General features: G+C 36.0%; 1 protein-coding gene and 1 long non-coding RNA gene across 13 annotated transcripts in view; one reads left to right on the top strand and one right to left on the bottom strand.

Annotated features, from left to right (window-relative positions):
• DNM3 (dynamin 3) overlaps positions 1 to 20,638 on the top strand; it is a 555,606-nt gene that overhangs the window by 291,538 nt on the left and 243,430 nt on the right. For all 9 annotated transcript variants that reach the window (XM_049112291.1, XM_049112288.1, XM_025430309.3 and 6 more), the window contains one exon: positions 350 to 463. In XM_049112291.1, the coding sequence (XP_048968248.1) occupies positions 350 to 463 (114 nt within the window). The remainder of the gene's footprint in view (positions 1 to 349; positions 464 to 20,638) is intronic.
• LOC112648611 (uncharacterized) lies at positions 10,375 to 19,869 on the bottom strand. Of its 4 annotated transcripts, none has more exons than XR_004817592.2 (3): positions 16,454 to 16,686; positions 13,942 to 16,336; positions 10,375 to 12,411 (listed from the first exon to the last, which is right to left on the bottom strand). It is a non-coding gene; the product is annotated as an uncharacterized LOC112648611 (long non-coding RNA). The 4 variants fall into 4 exon arrangements; XR_004817596.2 differs by lacking the exon at positions 16,454 to 16,686 and having other exon boundaries at positions 13,942 to 14,035; positions 16,216 to 16,443; XR_004817595.2 differs by lacking the exon at positions 16,454 to 16,686 and having other exon boundaries at positions 13,942 to 14,035; positions 16,264 to 16,443.

The raw sequence follows: 20,638 nt of genomic DNA, 5'->3' as shown, positions 1-20,638 counted from the left end.
CTAAATCTGTTTTAATTGTAGCAGCAATGCCATAAATAGTCTCAGCACAAGCCTATTAGTCTGCCTCATTTAATTCCTGTATGTTTCAGTTGCTTTGCTTCCACTATCCATAGAAGTCGTCTGGAATTTTAACTTTGTTCCTTTGTTGGGAGAGATTTCCCTCTGGTTATCTGTAGTTTGGGAAGATAAATTATCTTGAATAGCTTAATAGAGATTGGGCTTTGGGGAAACAGTGTTTTTCTTATTGCAATCTATATCTTGTTTTTAACTTCACTTAGTACAAGACCTGTACTCTCTCTATTGGCTCATGTTAAACTAAACATCTCTGCCAATCTGTGCTCTCTTGTAGGTGATTCGCAAGGGGTGGCTAACCATCAGCAACATCGGCATCATGAAAGGAGGCTCTAAGGGATACTGGTTCGTCCTTACTGCTGAAAGCTTGTCCTGGTACAAAGATGATGAGGTAAGCCAAAGAGAATGACAGAGTTTTCTTTTTAAAGAATTTCTAATTTCAAGCTAATTGATACTGTGATATACAATTTCAAGACATGAGTGGTTCTCTTTCAGTAAGACTTAGCTTGGGATGCTTGTTTGAAGAAGCATTGTTTTTTCCTCATAGATTTTTATTTTTATAATATTCACCTCAAATTTATTTTATTTCTTTGGTATAGTTACATGTTTGTTAACCCGATGAAGTGGAGTTTGGGGTCACTAGTTGGAAATTTTCTTGTTTGTAGTAATAGTGAGATACTGATAAAGGGAAAACAATTTTCATTAAATGTGTTGAAAAGATCCAGGAATATAGAGCATCCTAAGAATGAAATTAATAGCACTGTTGTAAAGTTAATAAAGAATTTTGAAATTGTTGCTGTTATATCTGTTTCAAATGGCAAGCTTTTGAAAATGTCCAAATCACTAGTCTTTAAGCGAGTCTCAGGTAGTTGTTTGTACGAATGTTGTACTTTGAAAATTTGATAGCTATGTAAAAGCATGAATTATAATAATTATGCTGTTCTGGTTCATGTTAGATGTTAATAGTTTTGGTCCTGTGATTTCAAAATCTTACAGCTATAAAAATTCAAAAAATCCTATCAGTCTTGTGGATCCATTAGGATGCTATAAAATGATACTGCCGAATTTGGGAGATCATGGATGAAATTAACTGTTTTGGAAATTTTAACAGCTCTGGTCTGACCTGAGCAGTTCTTGGTGCTTATAATGCAGTATGCAAACATTAGATAAGAATGCTTTGTGATCACAAAGCTATTTACAGGGGAGATTGTCTATACATGCTATAAAGGCCATGTATACCTGGTATAAAGGGCATGTATTTCAGAGTTAAAAGTCCTTCCAATCCTGGCTTGATATTTTTTGGAAAGCATGACAAGGTGCCTTTGTTGGTGGTTGGAATTAAAGTTTCACATATTATACAGTTCTTTCTGTTCCCTAATGCTTTGTGTACAATAGTGTGTTAATCAGATGATCAGTTGATGACCACCAACATTTCTTCAGTAAGGGAAATAAAATCTTCTAGAAATGTGCAAGGATGATTTCAATGCAAAAATCTTTTAAAATTTTTTTATGTTATATTTCACTGACTTCAGTCAAACGTGGAATTGGTTGTTATGTCTTTTTAAAAATTTTTATGTTATATTTCACTGACTTCAGTCAAATGTGGAATTGGTTGTTGTGAGAGTCTGAGGATTAACAATGGTTTCTTTCCTGTGCTGGCTGCTTAGAAATCCCGATCATTGTGTGGGAAACTCTAGTGTTTAAACATCACAGCTTCAGGGCTCTGAGATGCCTCACTAGACAGAAAATCAGTAAAAGAGTACCTTCTTTTGCATTGCATTGCCTTAAGAGATCTTCTCTTAGATATATTCTGTTTCCAAGGATTGAGAGGATCATTTATGTACACTTAAACACATATTGGTTTGGGGCTTTTATCAGTTATTTTAGGGAAAGCAAAAGATTTTGCTGAGGATTCATAATAAGAATAGCTAGTGTTTTATATAGACTGTTTAACTCATTCAAGGCACATTAGAACCCTAAAGATAGGTGCTATTATTTTTCAAAGAAGTAAACTAAACAAACAAAACCCCCAACTTTTAGAAAGGTCATTTCTCTAGGACTCAGTTTCCTATGGCTGACTACTGGGTGTTTATGAAGACAACTAACTTCCCAAGGTCACATAGCTAATTGGTGGCAAAACAGAAATTCACACTCAGGCTATCTGGCTCCAGAGCTTATGTCTTCAACCATAAATGTAGGCAAGAATCCCAGAGATGCTGGAATTGTCCAAGTCAACCTCATCCCACAGAGGATTTATTAAGACAAGTTCCCGGGATTTTGGCATTGATCTTTTCCTGGATATTAGTATCAGGGGCTCTGAAGACAATAGGATTAGTGGCTGCTCTTGGAATATGGCTTTGGGGTTCTCTTGTCAGGCTGTGTGGAACTGAAAGAAGGCCACTGGAAAGCATATGATGCCCCCTGGGGCGAAGGGAGAAGCTTTGAGAGCTTGGTAAGCTTATGATAACTGGTCATCCCTTCCTCTCCTCTATAAACTCAGGATAACTTTTTAAAAATTTCTGTTGCTGAAGTGCCCTCATGAGCACTTGTTTTCAACAAATGGAAAATACATGTGTACAGTTATAGTATTAACTGAGTTCTGGAGATTGTCTTATTAAAATTATATGTATGGAGGGTGTTTGGGCATGGGACCAGTGGGAGAGATAGGAATGACCCTTGAAATACAACAGAATGATTTAGAAGTTTAGAAGAGGGTTGTTTTCTTAGTTTAGACCATTTCAAGAAAGAAAATGACAAAGTTGCTGTTCTGTGGAGCTAATAAAGAGACTAATAATATAATATCAGATATTAAGTGCTCTGAAGAAAATAAAATAGGGTAATGAGCTAGATTTTGTTGAAGAACATTCCAACTCGAGGGAACCATATGTGTACCCCTCCTCCCCAGGTGGGAGCCAGCAGAGATCCTGTGGCTGAAATGTAAGAGCATGGGGGAGAGAGTTAGGAAATAAAATCAGAGGTACCTGTGGGTGGAGCCTTATCCAGCCAATAATTTGGATTTTATATCAAGGATAATTGAAAAACAATTGGCTTGTTCCAACAGGATGTGACATGATTGGATTTATGTTTTAGAAAGATCACTTTGGCTGGTGGGTTGGGCATGATTTGTGGAATGGAATAGGTGTGTGGGATGGAATGGGTGTGTGGGATGAAATAGGTGTGTAGAAGGAGGGGAGTGGCAAGAACAGAAGAAGGGAGACCAGCTAGGAGACTGTAGCAATAGTCTAGATAAGAGAAGATGGTGGCTTATTCTGGGTGGCTTGAGAGGAGCTCTTCAATTCAGGGTAGCAAATGGATGGGCCACATAGAGCCACGCTGTTGCCATTACCTACTGTTACTTATTAGAAGTCTGCTCAAGAAACAAGATAGGAAGTGTTCAAAATATTAATAATGTCTGACTCACAAATGACCCTTCTGTTTAAATTGTGTCACTGGGGCAGAGCCTTTTTTCCACTGGAGCCATCCTCATTCATTCCTGCCTCATTATTCCTTGGCCATCTCCACTGGCATCCTCTACTCTGCTCTATTTCTCTCACCAGAGTTTTCCACCACTGCAGAACACCTCTGAGGTTGCTGTCAAGGTGAAAGGGAGGGAGCAGTATCATTCCTTGCTTTCTGCTAGTATTCAACAAATAGTTACTAGTGTCAACTGGGAGCAGAGGCCAGAAGGGAGGGTATGGGGAAAGCAGGTCAAGAAGAAATATCAGAGGATAGGGCTTAGAAGTCGTGATGAGTCTCTGGCCTCCTGAATTTGTACCCTAAACTCCCATCTTTTAGCAGCAATGTCTTAAATGATACTTAGATTCCATAAAGGTCTTAGTTCATAGTTCAGGCCGTAGTTCAACTACATGTGGCCTGAACGTGCTTCTGTGGGTAACCTCAAAACCCTCCAATTTAGAATATTCCTTTGTGAAAATAAGCCTGAATACTAACTCAGTGTTTGGAGTCCATCTGTTGTTAAATTAAGTGCTTGATCTTTGTTCCCATGGTATCTTTCTCATACGTACTTTAGCATCTTTATACTTGGAAATCCTGTTATATGATAATTTCTTTTTAAAGATTTTATCTATTCATGAGAGACACAGAGAGAGGCAGAGACATAGGCAGAGGGAGAAGCGGGCTCCCTGTGGGGAGCCTGATGTGGGCTGCCATCCCAGGACTCTGGGTCTGGACCTGAGCCAAAGGCAGATGCTCAACCACTGAGCCACCCGGATGCCCCGACGTGATAATTTATCTTTCTTAGTCAAACAGATGGGAGACAGTAAATATTGTTAAGTTAGTTATATTTTCATTCATTTAATCAATAACAAATGTGTATGTAAATTTTCCTGGGGGATTATCATATTTTTTTCTGTGTTCTGCCATCTTCCCACTTTCTTGTGTAATTAGATTGGTGTGTTTTCATTATATCAAACTGACTGTTAAGTAAATAGCATATTATGCCATAAGAATAGATAGGATTTTATGTAATTTATGACAAGTCTGTAATAAATATAAATGACTTATGAAATATATTTGAGATTGAAGAACAATGGCTCAGACTTTTATAGGATTATATTCATTGAAGAAAAGACCCCATAGGCCATATGCTTGGTACAATGAAAACAGTGAGGATGTGGATTTGCTAGGGCTAATGTCAGTGCTGGAACAAGTCCGTCTTCTCTGGGCCTCACTTCTTTTCTTTTCACTTACGGAATGGGGATCTTAGCTCACCAAGTCACCTCAAAGTCATTTTCTAGGACTCTAAGAAATTATATATAAATAAATACTTTTATAAACTTTTAGATGTCACACTTACATCTTCATGGTTGCCACTACAAGTAACAACTGTGCCCTCCCACTGCAAAGCCATTATTTGACTTACATGTGTTCTAATTTCCTTTTTTTTTTTTTTTTTGTCATTTCATATTGTGAGATAGGATGTATGGTATCTGAGCCTATTTTTGTTGTTGTTGTTGTTTTGTTTTGTTTTGTTTTTAGCAGAGAATAGTAAGGTTCACACTCTACTGGGAACTCAGATCCCATTCCTTTAGTGAGACTTGCCAGGCTGCCTCCTCTGCAGCCTCTGGGTTCTCTTACACCTCAGCCAAGAATTGGAGGTGATAATACAAAAACATGTGATTTCCTGTCGAAGCTGGCAGAAGCAATAGCATGATAACACTGTGTACGAATTTTAACCTAGAGTTGGCATGACTGTAATGGTAAGTCCCCAGCATTTTTCCTGCTTTCTGTCTATCCTGAACAGATCTATCTAGCCTACCCTTGAATTTTAGATGGATTCATGAATACCCTCAAACATTGTGGACTGTACTTTTTGAACCATTACTCTAAATTGCAATAATGTTATTTGTAGTATTACTGATAGGTGAGCTTAATAGAGAGGTTTCTACCTGTGTCACAGACACTGTTTTATTCCATATGTTATCTTCAAAGAGTCTTTATAATACAGTGTGGTATACAGACATACCTTATCTACCTGACTAAAAGAAATTGTCTTCTTACAATGTTAGACAGTTTATACCTAACCACCAGGGATTTTCCCAAATGTGGCTGTCCTTCTAGATCATGTTCTAGTACCCCAGATGCAGAAATTTCTTTTACAAGTGACCGTGAGCTCTTTTCTAGGGGTTTGATAGGCCTTTTCCTGGCTTCATCCTCTCCAGAGCATTCTACCAGTGTGTATACCCCCAAGTCAAGGAGGATATATTTAGGGGTAAGGACAGAGTTTGAACATGCAGGCTTGTGTGTCCACAGACATTCCCTTGTATTTGGGATGGATGATCTTAGATCCTTGATTTCTATCAAAATAATGACCTAAGGATATTTTTAGTACTTTACCAAGGATTTGGAGAAGCAATACAGCAATTCAGACAACAGAATAGTAGATACCCTCTGCACAGTTGTTTTTAACCAGTAGACACCCCACTTGGTGATGTCACTGGCTGCTCTAGCTTTGTGCTGGCCCAGCTTACGGGCAGTACATTGGCTTCTCTCTTTCTTTTTCCTCCTATTTCTTTCCTCAATGCTGTTCATCTGGATTGCCCCAAACTCAAGGTGTTTCTCATTCTGTTATATACATCCTTCAGGTCTTCTCAGCATCTAGTCCAGCCTTTGCTCCAGCCTCAATTTTGCATAATCAGACTAGTCAAAATGCTAAACCAAGCCAAATGGACTCCCGCTTAGCAAGATGCTCCCTAGTTTGACAGTAATTATTGTTGTAAATAGTATCCTATTAGTCATTCTACCTGCTTAAAGTCATTCAGGCCAGCTTTCTATCTGAATTATAATCTTGATGATGATCATTATCATCATAAAGGTTAAAATTTTTTGAGTATTTATAGCTTTCCAGGCACTGAGGTGAGTATTTTATTTATATTCCCCATTTTAGAAATGAAACCTGAGACTCAAAGAGAATAATTTAGCCAGCTGCTCAGCGTTGATGCTGTGCTCTTAATTGGCTGAACATTACCCAACAAATACTTTCTGAACACCTGTTATGTAGTAGACACTATCCTACTCATTAAGGATAAAATGGTTAGCAAGGAATTCATGGTACCTGCCCTCATGAAGGATAGTTACTAATAAAGAAACATACAAACAAGCAGGAAAACCTGTCAGATGTGCATTACAAGCTATGAAGAAAATAAATCCAGTGATGTGTTTGACTTAAGGAGTGTCTGAGATAGGATCCCAGCCTGAGAGGGATGTTGAGTTGGGTGGTCAGACAGAGGTTTATGTTATTGTCTTAAGGCAAAATTGAGCCTGATGAATTGAAGAAACTGTATTAAGACCAAAGAGAACAAAGAGAAAATAACTCGATAAAGATTAAGGATTTTGATCTTAAGAATGATGAGAAGCCTTGGAAGTTTTTAAGCTGGAAAGCCACATAATAAGATCTGAATTTTGGTTGCCTTGTAAAGAATGGACTGGAGGAACACAGAACTGGGTTGGGGAGTTGTTAGGAAGGTATGGTTGTGGACTATGTAAGAGAAAATAGATTGGGCTGGGTGGATTGATGGAAACTGATAGAAGTGGATAGACTTAAAAGATTATTTCAGATGGTGAAAATTGACAACTCATCACATATGATACATATTGGTTGAGTGTTTCTGCTAATTTGTAAGCCTCTTGAGACCAGAAGCCATTTTCTTGTTCACTGTTCTACCAGTGAACATAGCACTGGCAGGTGACAGTAAATATTGGTTGAGTGAAGATGTGATTGAGCAAGTAAATAAATAAATGCAACCTAATAATTCATCATGTCCTATTACTTAAGGCACCTAAACTAAATTATTTAATTACAGGGTAAACTTACAATTTGAGGTAAATTGTCTTAAAGTTTTCTTAATTTTCATCATTGAAGGTTAATGGTTCTTTATTTCCTCTCCTGACTCTGTAGCTTCCTGAACTGAATACCGTTTAAGCAGAAAATAAATTTCCCAATCTTATTTAACACATAGTAAATATATTTTGTACAAATCAGAGAGGATTTAGAAAAGGGCCAAGTATAGCATTAAAATAGAAATTATCATTTCAAAAAGGATTTGGGGTTTGGATAGTTTTATATTAATACTTTACATCAGATCTGGAAAAAAAGATGGATTTTATTTAAAATATGTATAAAATATGAATTTTAGAAGAATAGAATATTCTGCTAAAGGGAGAAAAGAAGCCTCATTTTTCTTAATATTGGTGAGAATGTGTGAATGATAGTTAAAATCTCTGAAGGGGGTTGCTAGTTTATGTATTAATGGTAGCTTACAGCCAACATTTATTCTACTTCTATCATACAACATGAAGATCAAAATCATTATTGAATACTTGTAGGAAAGTAGTGTAATTCAACAGAAGTGCCCCCAATGAAAATGTACTAACCTTGTACTGTTGAAGAAAATCCAAAGTCTGCATTGAAAGAAGGACATTCTTTGGACTCAAAAAATTGCAGGCCTCATTTTTGTGGGTTGAAGTATTTGGATAGCTTGATAAGGAGATTATATAATTCCTTTATAGGGATATTTACTTAGTATTGTTCTTATTATGTAGCTGTAACAGATAACAAATGTGACTCAGGTAATCAAAAACAAAATGGCAGCAATCTCCCTGAAGAGCCAAAGCCGTGAGACCAAGAGGTCCCAGAGATCTTCAGTTCTTTCCAGTTTCAGTACTTTTAAACATCTGCCTGTTTCCTGCTAGGTCCCCATGCTCCCTATGATGAGGAGGTTAGGATTGACCCTGTGAACACTATTCACACTCCTTGCTGAATTGTTTTAGTTAGCCAAAACTTACATATTTTTTTTTTTTTGCCAAAGAAGTCCCCCAAAATACTGAACTTTAAAACATTTATGTTACTTAAAATTCTTCATGATCATAGTTGTGTTTTTTCACATATATAAGATATCTTACGTTATGCTTTTTTATGTAGGATTATTTCATACAAACATTTCCACATTCTGGTGTTATCCAAATATTTATAACTTTGACAAATATATACAACAACCCATAATGGCAAACACTTTCAAATTTATTAAAAATACTGAGACCCAAACCCACTCCCCTAAATGTATTTTTTGTTTCACTCAAAAGATTATTCTGGAAGAGCAATATTACTCTTTACCAGAAGAGTAAAAATTTAAAATGTGCTTCATTTAATAAATTTAAATATACATAATATTCTTTCAGGCATTTATTGAGAGCTAAGGGAAAAAATGTAAAACCAAAATGTCAACGTCAAATTTTATGGGAATATTATTGGCAATGTTATCCTGAGCAGCTCACTTAAGGATGACTCTGCTGGCCTCCTAACTTTCCCTTTGGAGTTTGCTGGAATGGAACAGTCATCTTTATGTTCTGACCTGCTATTGTGTCATCCGGAGTGGTCTCAAACACTGTCTTGGGACTGCCCTGCAGGGTTCAGTAGAGTGATGCAAATGTGGACTCCTGTTGGCATCTGCTGCGGGTTATATGAAACATTTAAAATTGGGTGGTAATATGTAAATATTTTGTGGGACATTTTTATATTGTCTTCCTGTTTATATTTTATGTTTTGTGAACTATTGTTTAGTACTTTATTGCTAGTCATAGACTTTCATTTAAGGTAAAAACCTTCATTGCTCAATGTGTTTTGCAGAAGTATATTTTTGCAGAAGATATATATCCTAAGGCCAAATTGTTAAATGCAAGAATGTAGCTTTAATTGTATTTTTACTTCGTTTTTTTGCAGAATCATTTTTCTCTTTTTTTAAAGAAATTAGTGTCAGGCCCAGTAAAACACCAAATAGCACAAAATCCTAGAAATTTTTAACCTCATAGGGTTTTTAGCCCTAAGATTAAATCTTTCATTTTAAAACTGAAAAATCTGCAGAAAACTAGTTTTTTTAGTCCAAACTATATATTTGAAATATTTAATTAAGTTAAAAAAATGGAAAATTTTGTTTATTCTTGTACAACATTTTCAAAAGTTTGACAAGAATCTAAGGAAAATGAAATTAATTTTAAATACTGAAATTAAAACATTTTAGTGAATCAAATCAGAGTTGACAATTTTCTAATTTTATCTGTCTCCACACTTTTTTTACCCATCAGTGTTTGAAACATTCATATACGCAAGCCAGCCCTGATCATTTCATTCCAGTTCACTATACTGAAGTTTTGATATTTCCTCAAGAGATATGGCAAAATTTACATTGTTTTACCATTGATCCTTTTCCTTGCTCTTTTTGAAAAATAACTGAATGCCTGAACATCTCAAGAGTTTCAAAGTTTACAGTGAATGGGAACATGTATTTCAAGTGAATGCATTGGCCTTGGTAACTCCACCTTTAGAACTATAGTGTAATCTTCTTAATTAAACAATGACAAAGTAATAAATCTTTGTATATCATGACAGATGGGAATATAGAAGCTTCAATTACAATTTTCTATATATCAGCAGAAGAGAAGCAACTATTTTAATACCTATGAACAGTATGTTTGAAATACTCTTTTTGCTATGTTATACCCAGACCCAAACTGGTAGTATTAACTCAAAATATATGATCCCCTGAAACATTATCTCTTCCCTTTTTCTTTTCTCCTTCTCTCTCTTAAAAAATCATGATACAGAAAAATTAAACTTAGTTTTTGTAGTAGAATTATTAGAATCATTTCTTCTCTGTCAAGCATTAGACTGAAGTTATATTGTTTTGTCATATTGATTATGGGGTTCTGCAAAGCTGTGTACAATTAATGTCAAGGGTAGTAATTTACTGACAACAATTAGGAAAAGAGAACTATAGAAAGCACAGGAACATTTTCAGAAATGGGTTTTATTATATTTCATAAGCACCACTCACTTTACTTTTGGTGGGTTTCAATATTTGAATCAAAATATAATAATAAAATAATACATACGAATTAAGTATTAAACCAACAGATTAAATACCCAGGCCCCCGCGCCCCTCATTTTGGTTGTAGCTCTTGGTGTAGATGCTATGGTGTGAGGGCTGCTTTCTTTCAATGGCTGGTTGTCATTCAGGCTGGGTTGTCATGTGACTGCCTGTCTGTGCCTGCTGTACAGGTGAGCGGATGTTCTGCACAGCAAGTGTAGACAGGCAGACACATGACAACTCCGTCCAGCCAGGCCCTTGGTTCCTTCGGGTTTCCTTTGCTCATGGGCAGATACAATCAGTCTGTTTTCCAGATTTGGTGATTTTGGAGGGTGAGGGGAAAGGGAGAAAAACACACAATAGAATTAAACATTAAAACATTAGGGAACTAAAACAAGTTAGACTTTTGACTTTATTCAGAAAGTACACTTTTACATTTGTTCCAAATGTGCTAACATGGATAATGGACTTAACAGAAAACTCACATTGAAATTTTAAGGAAACAAAACAAAACAAAACAAAAAGAAAAAAGATTAAGCACAAGGTTTATTCTTAAATCCAATTCATATTATTATTACTGGCCCACATGCAGTCAGAGTTCACAGTAATTGAACCAGATGTTTTTCCTCTTCACAAAAACTCTGCATATTTTAAAACTGAAGTTAAAGATAAAGACTATGTTTATACATGTTTCTTGTAGTAGATAAGTACCATAGCCCAGCCCATGAAAAAGAAACTTGTCGTTTACATGGAAACGGCAGCCATTTTCAAAATAATTAATGAGCCTAATGTATTTGGCAATTCAACCAGCCAACTTTGGTATCCGATGCTTTGATAGTGGGATTTTATAAGGGGATGTATTTTTGCCAATACTTTGTAAAGCAGTGAGAACTTAGTTAAATTTCTCATATTCTTTTTAATGCGAAGTATTTACATATGGATGTGAAGACCAAATAAAAAGCAGAGTGAGCTTACATGCTCCACCTTAGCTACAGCACCGTGCCATTTATCAAAAGGGTATAAAGTAAGAAGTTGTTACCCATGGTGATGCTCAGAATGTGTTTTGGACATTGGTAGTGAAGTACAGTTACAGAAAATTTCCTTAAACACAGAAAAGGAAACTTTATTTCATATCCAAAAAGTAAAACCATACCCTTTGAAAAGTTTTCTTATAATTTGTATGAGAAAGAGTTAATGGTGTTAAATACAGTTAGAAAATGTAATTCTGGTGACTCAAGGATAACTCTACTGGCTTTTTATTATAAACGATCAATTCACATCCATAGAGGTATTTAATAAGTTCCCCTGCCCTTTAAAACACAAAATATTTAGATAGTCAAAATTCCAATAAGTGGAATTTCTTCAAAAACAAAACAAAATCTTATGGTCCAAGGAGTGTATAGTTTGGGATATTTTTCCAAAGAATTTTAAAGAAAATTCGTAGTTTGTTATTTCCCTTTAATTATAAAATTCTGAGAAAATAGCAAATAGAAACTTTATGGAGAGGAAAATGTTCTTAGAGACTGAAAAAAATTACAGTTTTCTACACATCTGAACTTTTATGCATTGATTAGATATGGTACAGTTTTAACAAAGAGTTGATAGGTGCAATTTTCCATTTATTTATTTGATTTCAAGAAAATAAATATCTGATTCTGTTTCTGGTCATCATTCTGAGTAGAGAACTTTTTTTTTTCTGACAGAATCAAAAATGTCAGTAAACTTGGCTGCTATTTAGATAATTACAAGGTCAGAGTATGTAAAAACAAGTACCTTATGAAACTACTTTGTTATTGTTGCTGCATTCAGTGTAACAGAAAATATTTAGAGTGATTCACTTACAAAGAGTATATTGGTGGAAATTAAAAATTACTGTAATTCTGTATAGCTTTCCCTCTCTCCCATAAATAATTTGATCCAGTTAACTCTGCTCAATTAAAGGAATGATGCATGCAACCTGAAAAAATAGAAAGAAATATTTGTGAGTTTATATGTTATATTTTAATATGAAACAGTTCTAATAAAACAAGATATCCAAAAATATTTGAGCCTGAAAAACCATAACTTTTTTTCAGGGGGAAAAATCTTGCTAAAAAATGACTATTTATAAGACTTGTGGACAATTAATGTTTCTAATAAATTTTTAAACTACAATTACAGTAACTATGTGGCATATGCATACTTCATTGTTATGTTGAATCTGCCCTTAATCTTGTTAAAAAGACCAAAGGCTGAAAAAAAATTTAAGAGTTTTTTTCCATCTCTCAGCTAGAGTGACTATCAATTCATTATCACTTAAAATGCTAACTAAAATATAAAAGAGCTATTTACATTATTATCGTACCAAGTAATTTTAATACGATTATTACACTTTGTTTTCTTTTGTCTTTTATTTATTATCTTAAGGAAAAAATACAATGGAAGAATTATCTTCTAAGTACTTCACAGCAAAATTAGACCAGAGCAACTTCAGGAAACTGGCTGTCACGATAGGTCAGGAAGTCCAATATGAAGATTTAATGATTTTCCTTAATTTACTTCATTATCTCTATTTATTAAAACTGATAAAACTTTTTAATAAGAGACCTTCAAAACCTGGGTAAATATTTCTCTTGACCTAATTTACAGCACAAAAAAGTAAAAAGAAGAAACCAAGTAAGAAAATTTCTGTCTTTATTGAAGACAATTTCTTGTCTCCCTTCAGGTTAAAGCCCTGACCTCCTAGTTATTTTAAGTTGGGATTTCTGAGTAATGGTCACTTAGTTATTATTTGGACACTATTGTGAGGGGTGGGATATTCTCCTTAGAAAAGAGGAAAATAGGTTGTTTTTAAAGAACAGAGCTGTTGTAGGGTAATTGAAAGCTTTGGCTTCTCTTAAGGATGGACGCTGGTGGTTGAGTGAACTTTTTCACATTATCAAGTTGTATTTTCCTTTTATTTCCTTTAAAAAAAAAGGAAAATTCTTTCATTAGACATTTTATGCCTAAGCTTTTTCCCACGGCGTGAAAAACTTGGGTGGTCTGTAAGGCGAGAGGTGGGGGTAGACAGTATATTTTGGTCTTTAAAAAACATAAACACTATTATCTGGGCCGAAAGACAGACATGCCAAGCAGGGAGAGCGTTAAACATATTGACTGATTGCAAGAAAGTGATCAGTAAGAAATTTTGTCCCACTATAAACAAACTTTCTTTGATTGTGAGATCTGGGGCTTAAACAATAGGGAATGAGATTGGAAAATATAAACTGTTTTATATTGATCCTCTTCCACTTACAGATTGATGGTGTTGAAGGTAAGGCCCTACGTTTCGTTTCTGTTAGATGGCAGAAAAAGTTTTCCTTTTAACCCACCACCTAGCCTAACTTACCAGGCATCCATGCATTGAAACAAAAAATAACTACTAAGCTTTCCTGAAATGCAGTTTGGACAGACCCTGCAGACATATTTCTCTTTCTGACAATGTACAAAGTTTAATTTTAGTACTTACCATCATATCCAGGGGTAGTTTTAGTTGAAGATGTCACTGTTGGTTACTTTCCTCTGGAATAGATCCCATGACCTCTAAAATATTTGTATATCTCCTTATAAAGTAATATCAAAATAAAGTTAAACATTGCTCTAATTACCCTGCAAATAGATAAGGTATTATTTTATGATATGTGTGTATACTTGCTGGTATATATACCAGCGCATTAAGGACCATCCTGTCCTGCCTTCAGTGAGCAGGAGTTTATAAAATGAGCTTTTACATTTGATTCTTGATTTAGCTCATGCAATTTAAAAATAAGTGTGATTCCTTTTCATTTGTTAAAAGTTTGCATCAAAAATGGGTTGTCAGGACTCCACCGAGCACTTGCAGGCACTCCTCGGCTACCCCTCTACAAATTATTTCTTATGTTCCTATTCCTGTACTTCTGCCAAGGACACCATCGGGTCCCCTCTATCTCTAAACTAAAAGTCATCCTGAGGGAGAAAATTGGTGGGCAACCAGTGATGGTTAATTTCGTAGAAACAAAAAGACCAGTTAACGTGAAGAAAGACATTTGAATTCAATATACATGAAATGAAAGCTAGTTATGAAATTTTGTCATTTCTACAGAGTTAAAAAAATTTCAGAAAAATTTAAACATCGCCAAAGTCCCTTATAGCTATTTTTCTTCCTCAGTAAGTCCATCAATTAGTAAAAATATAATTTTTTGAGAAAATAAGCTTCCGTAATTACCTAGTAAAGTTTTTTTCCAGTTTCATTGTGAAAAAGAAATTATATAGGTTTTAAACATCTCTTGTTCTATTAAAAATAATTAATATGGAAGCCTCCAAGTCACAATAGAAAAAACAAAGGGTGACTTTATTATATCATCTAAATGGAGAAGATAAGTAAATTTATCCTTGCTTTTTATGTTTTAACTAAAAACTATGAATAGGAAATAGGAATATGTTCTTTATACCAGTTGGGGGATGATCAAAAGGGTAATTTTAAAAGTAAATTGTTTTCACAAAAGATAACTTGGGGAACCTTTTGTAATAAAATGTTTCGCAAAAGAGAACTTGTGACAATTTTTGAATTATTGCAAAATGTACAATTTAGAAAAGGATTTGTTCAGGAACCACTAAAATTTTGAAGAATTAAAGGAGGACAAAAGAGAGCACATTGGTTTTTTTCATAAAAGCCTATAGAACAGATGTTTTCATTATATAGAATTGTTTGGGAGTTGATATAATTGGGGGCTGGAAGAATTAGGGGTGAGGCAGTAACGTTTCTCCAGAACTTTCTTTAAGAGGCCCACCTTTAAAGTTTAGCATGGATCATATTGCAACCCAGACTTTCTCTATTATTCTCTCTATTGGGATTTCATTCAGCTTGAGGGTTTTCCTCCCTCCCACCTTCCTCCCCACCCCCCTTCACCTCCAGGACAGCTGGAAACTGACCAAAGAAAACTTTGCCTTCGTTTACAAATTCCTTTTTTATCAGTGGGTTTCTAGACAAAGTACCTTATCATTTTAAATGCTCCGAGAAATAGAAGCATTGTAAAATATAGGCATGAGGTCTCAGCTGACCAACAATTATCAACCATTTTAGGATTAAAAAAAAAAAAAACTAAAAAACAAAACTGTAACACAGATATATAGATATATATATCTATATATATATAGATATATATATAGATATATATACTGGGATATCTGAAGACAGAGGTTTGGTTTCTTCTATTCTCCGACTTCATCAGTTGCTGACTAAGTTCTGGGTTGGCGCGTTTTCCTGGGTCAGTCCCATCTGCATTGTCTGGTGGGCAAAAGCTTGGCAGCCTCTTCTTTTATTGTTAGATACTACTATTCCTGGGATTTATATTATGTAAGTAAATTTTGAAAAAAAAAAAGCACTATTCGGATAGCATTTTAAAAATAGCTAATATTCTTTCCTTTGAAGCAAAATGGATCCAACCCGGGAATGTTACAAGTTCTCCGACAGCCCTTATTCAAATAAGCTTTCAGGTCTTTGGATTATTCATTTCAACAGTTAAAAACTAGCCTCATTAAATTATTCTTAAGTGTTTGGAGTGTTTCCATATTTCATTTGGAAGTGGGAAAAACTTTAAACTTAAGGAAATCCCTGACTTCTAAATCTTCAGAAATCCAGTATCAATACAGTAAATCGCTCTATACCACATATTGTTCCTCTTTCAAAGCTAAACGCATAGCTCTCCACCATGCATGTACGTCTGTCTGTCTCGCACGTGAACGCAAATCATTGGCTCCCCACCTCGGCTCTCCTGGGCGCAGACCAGGTGAGCAGTCAGGAAGGCCTTACCCACAGGTCTTCTTCCGAGCAGTCCTTTCTCAGCAGTGTCCCCGAGGGCTTCTGGGTCCCTAGTGTGCAAAACCTGTGAAGAAAAACATGGGGTATGAGATTGGAAACAGCAAACAAAAGTCTTCTCCTTGGAAACAGCCACTCTCGTCCCCATCCGTCCATGGCGATGCTGTCCCTTGCCCAGTCTAACCAATGTGCAGACTACTGTACAACGGCATTGTCCTGAACAGGTAGTCTGAACACTGGGGCGACGGAGCAGGATCTCCAGAAGCTTCCATCTATGTACTTAAAATCCTCTCCCGGTCTTTGGGAAAAGCCTCCCTTCCTGCACCGGGGGTTGCATTCGGCTTTCCCCCCTGAATTCTGTTGCACTGACTGAGACACACTCAAGGGCTGTGATTTCCAGTCTTGACGTGGCACATTTGCTGCAGACTGGGGAACTGGCAATGAATTTAGGACCAGGAAAAGGGGGAGGGCTGGGCTGGAGAGTCCATATATGGGATGATGTCACCCTGGGGAGGTTTGGGTATGCGCTGTGCCGCTGGAGAGACCGCTAGAATCGCCTGCTCTCAGACATGGGTCTGTGCATAAAATGGTACCAGATGTTTTAGTGTAATGTTAAGCAGTCATTTCATCTTCAGGCCAGATTTTTTTCCTCAACTGGGCAGGAAGTGGGCCTCAGTATGGAAAAGCTGTAAAAAAAAAAAGAGTCGAGATGTACAGTTCTGCTGTGGCCAACTGAAAGTGAGTTAGTGTCGAAGTACAAATTTGCTGTCCGATCCAGGCTAGGAAAGTCATTTGAAGATAGAGGATAGATTTAAAAAAAAAAAAAAAAAAAAAAGTAAACACAGAGTTGAACGCTGGAAGTCAGGGCTCATTTGTGAACTTTTTTGAGCTTTCCTGTGGTACTTTATTTTCTGGTATTTCACTCGTCAAAAGGGCAGATAAGTTCATTTTTTTTTTCTCTCTCTCTCTCTCCCTTTCCCTCCTCCTCCTCGTCTGTTGGATCTGTCAGCGGCTTGCAGGCTGCTCTAGACTTGAACAGTAATTATAGCAACTTCCTGAAAGTGAAGCCCCCATGAAAAGTCTGGAGAAATGTTCTTTGTCATGGCCTCTACATGAGTAATTAGTTCCACATGTGGCCTTCCTCGTTTCCCTCAGCGATTTTGGCTGGCTCTCTGAATGCTGTGCTATAGCTTGACCTAAAGAAACTTTAAAGTTTTGATTTCAAACCTCCACTATGAAATAACGACTTCAGTCTTCGAACAAATTGCCTCTGGTAGATGCATGCTCTTAAGTACAGCATTCTTTTTCACTGCTAATTCTTGATTTTGTGTTAATCCTTTTTTTTTTAAATTTTAATGGTATTCCACTGTTTATAGTTTTTATCTCTGGTTAACTAAAACTGTTGAAATTTGCCAAGTACTGGTAGAGCAAAGGTTATAACATATCAACCCACTGGCATCTATGTTTCTTTTCCTGTTGTTGCTGTTTTCAATTATATATATACTGTTGAATATTCGGAGTATACAGCCCTGTGACTGTCATCCCCGCCCCGTAGGATTCTGATTAAAGTTCGAGTTATCCAAAACAAGAGCTTGATTAATTACCCTTCCAGAGATCAAAATGTGAGAGAATTCCTAGGTAGCTTCCAAATATAATTTGAGTAGCCAAACTATGAAATTTAGTAATCTTTAAAGAATTACAACTAGAGCAATTCATTTCTACTGGACGCATGCAATACTTTATAGAAGCAGAAAAAAATCTACTCTTTTAAATATATTGGGTTAAATGTTTCAAAAAGCTTCAAGTGAGAGCTTCCTTAAAGCTTTCACTTATCATGAAACGTCCTCTTGAATTAACATATACCATTAATGGAATCTAAAGTTTGACAAGCCCTGGTCACCTTGGGAGGAAGATTAAATAAGATAAAAATGAATTATCCAGTAATTTTGGGTGGAACAAAGAGATTAGCATTGGGTATATCATTCATAGAGGGATTTAAACTCTCAACGGAAGACAGAGGGATTACTTCCTATCACCTACTTCCACTTCCATACTTGTTTGTATAGGGCCCATCCCATAATGCCTGAACAAGCCCAGGATGCCCCAACTCCTTACCCCCTCCCACCCCATCACTGCTTATATAAGACTGGAAATAGACACGTGACTACATATAATCTAACAGTCTTGCTACATGTAGATACCAACTCTGTTCTTTCTCAGCACCTATATGTTTATTCATAAATCGTCATAGAGGAGCCATGAGCCAGTGGTACAATAGTCAGCCAGGAATCCAGCATTCCAGGTGTGGGCTTCTTTCTGCCACAAATAGTGAAAGCCTTCCCTCTGCCCTCTTCTATTTATATCGATGAAACATGCCTTGGAAATTTTGGGTAAGGCAGATGAAAGGTTGCTCTGATCAAACTGCTCCATGATTTCATCTCAGTTCACACATCTATAGTTCTCAAGTGTAGGAGAGATTCTTTCTCACAAAGGGAAATTTTCGAAGTTTTATTCAGGGAACTCAAATTCATACTTATCTTTACTGTTACTGAAGTAGTTTAAGTGATTTTCTACAGAATGCAACTATACAGGTTTAGTTCTTGGCATATGTGCCCGTGTCCTTGGGCTTCCAGGTGACTAAAATGCTTCAGAGTTAACTTTCCTTCAAATAAGTTCAATAAATATTTATTATTGCTTCCTCGTATGCTGATCACAATGCCAGGGACTGGGCATATAAAGATTAAGAAGATATGATTCCTGCCCTAGAAGAGCTCACACCTACTTCTAATGTTAAAAATGCTAATTGGTGATCAAATTCAGTTTATAAAATCTTCCATGCCTCTGTGGAAAGCCCTTGGCATTCATTTGGAAATGGCCTGAGGACCTTTCCTCTGTCTGTAAAGTTATCAGTTAAATACCTGATGAGACAGGCTCTAAAGAGCGCAGTTATGCCCCAGAAAGACTCGCCTTTGAGAATTAATGTTATTTAACTTGCTATTTCAAAACACATTGACCAAAGTGATTGTTTGAATCAATGGATGTTTGAGGTCACTATAAAATTTGCTCTGTTTTAAAATGTCATGGAAAGAAAAAACTGTTTCAGTTGGTTATCATTCCCAAACTTGGCACATTTTTATGACTTTAGAAATTCTCAAATTGAAACCAGGACTGAGTCTTGTTTCCATGTACTCATAAAGGAACAGGGTTACTAATGTTTACAATAGAGTATTTTGTGACATCCAGATATGGTGTCACAGGTAGTATTTAGACTCTCTACCTCAGATAGTATTTATATAGCTTTAACTTTTTTTGTTATAAAATTAGTGCTCAGGCACTATAAAAGTTCAAACAGTAGAAAGTATATAAGGAAAAAAGTTAATCATCTTCCCTTCCATCCTCCTAACCCTCTCTGCTCTCCCAAATTAGTGGTAACAGTTTTGTGTGATTCTTTTTACCACTTTCTCAATAGCCATTTATAGCTTCTTTACAGATTACAAAATCTTTCCATATACAATGTGTCGGTTTCTTGTAATTAACCTTATGTAGTAGGTACTGTAGTCATTCCTATTATCAATAATGAGGACGAGGCTGGAAGTTAAGCATATCGCTTCGTGGAATAACAGTAAGTGGCAGAACTCAGCTTTTTACTAACCCAGGCACCTGTACCCCCAAAGCATATTGTCAGCCCACAGAGACCACTTTTTCCCCTACAGAATTCTTATAGCAATTTTGTTTCCTGTTATTCATTTGTTAATTATCTGCTGCCTTCTCTTAGTTTTGTACTGAAATGTCACCAAATATTTCACATATTTGGATTTTTCCCCAAATAGAATGTAAGCTAATTGAAGGCAGGGTTGCTATCTTTATACTTTAAGTGGACTGTCGCAGGCCATTCAGCATCTGGTTGGAAAAATGAATAAAAGCTACATAGTACATGTATGGTTTCTGGTCAAACCTTTATCATGACAGTCATTCAAGAATTAAAACGATCTTATTTTTTAATCTTAAATGTGAAACCTGGATATAGATATACTGCCGTTGTGTATCGGATTGCACTATTCTTTTAGAAATAAATGTGAACATTTGGGCCAGCCATATTTCCTTGCTTATTTTTGGCCTCGTAATCTTCTGGAAGCATCCTGTGTAGCTATCGGTCATATAATCTTGTGTGAAAAGCAGGATCTAACCAAGTTGTGATGTTTCCTTTCTTGTTGTTTTCTCCTTCCCAGTCTGTATTTGAGATAAAAATCTAGTTGACCCCAGTTCATCACAAATTAGGAAAGATAGACCCACTTAGTTTGACTTTATGTTGTGTGGATTAGCACTTCGTTTTTTTTTTTTTTTTTTTTTTAATTGGTGGCAATGCAAT

The sequence above is a fragment of the Canis lupus genome, chromosome 7 (genome assembly GCF_003254725.2).
Source record: "Canis lupus dingo isolate Sandy chromosome 7, ASM325472v2, whole genome shotgun sequence".
In the NCBI taxonomy this organism is placed as follows: Eukaryota; Metazoa; Chordata; class Mammalia; order Carnivora; family Canidae; genus Canis; species Canis lupus.
This window is presented reverse-complemented; position numbering and strand designations above follow the sequence as displayed.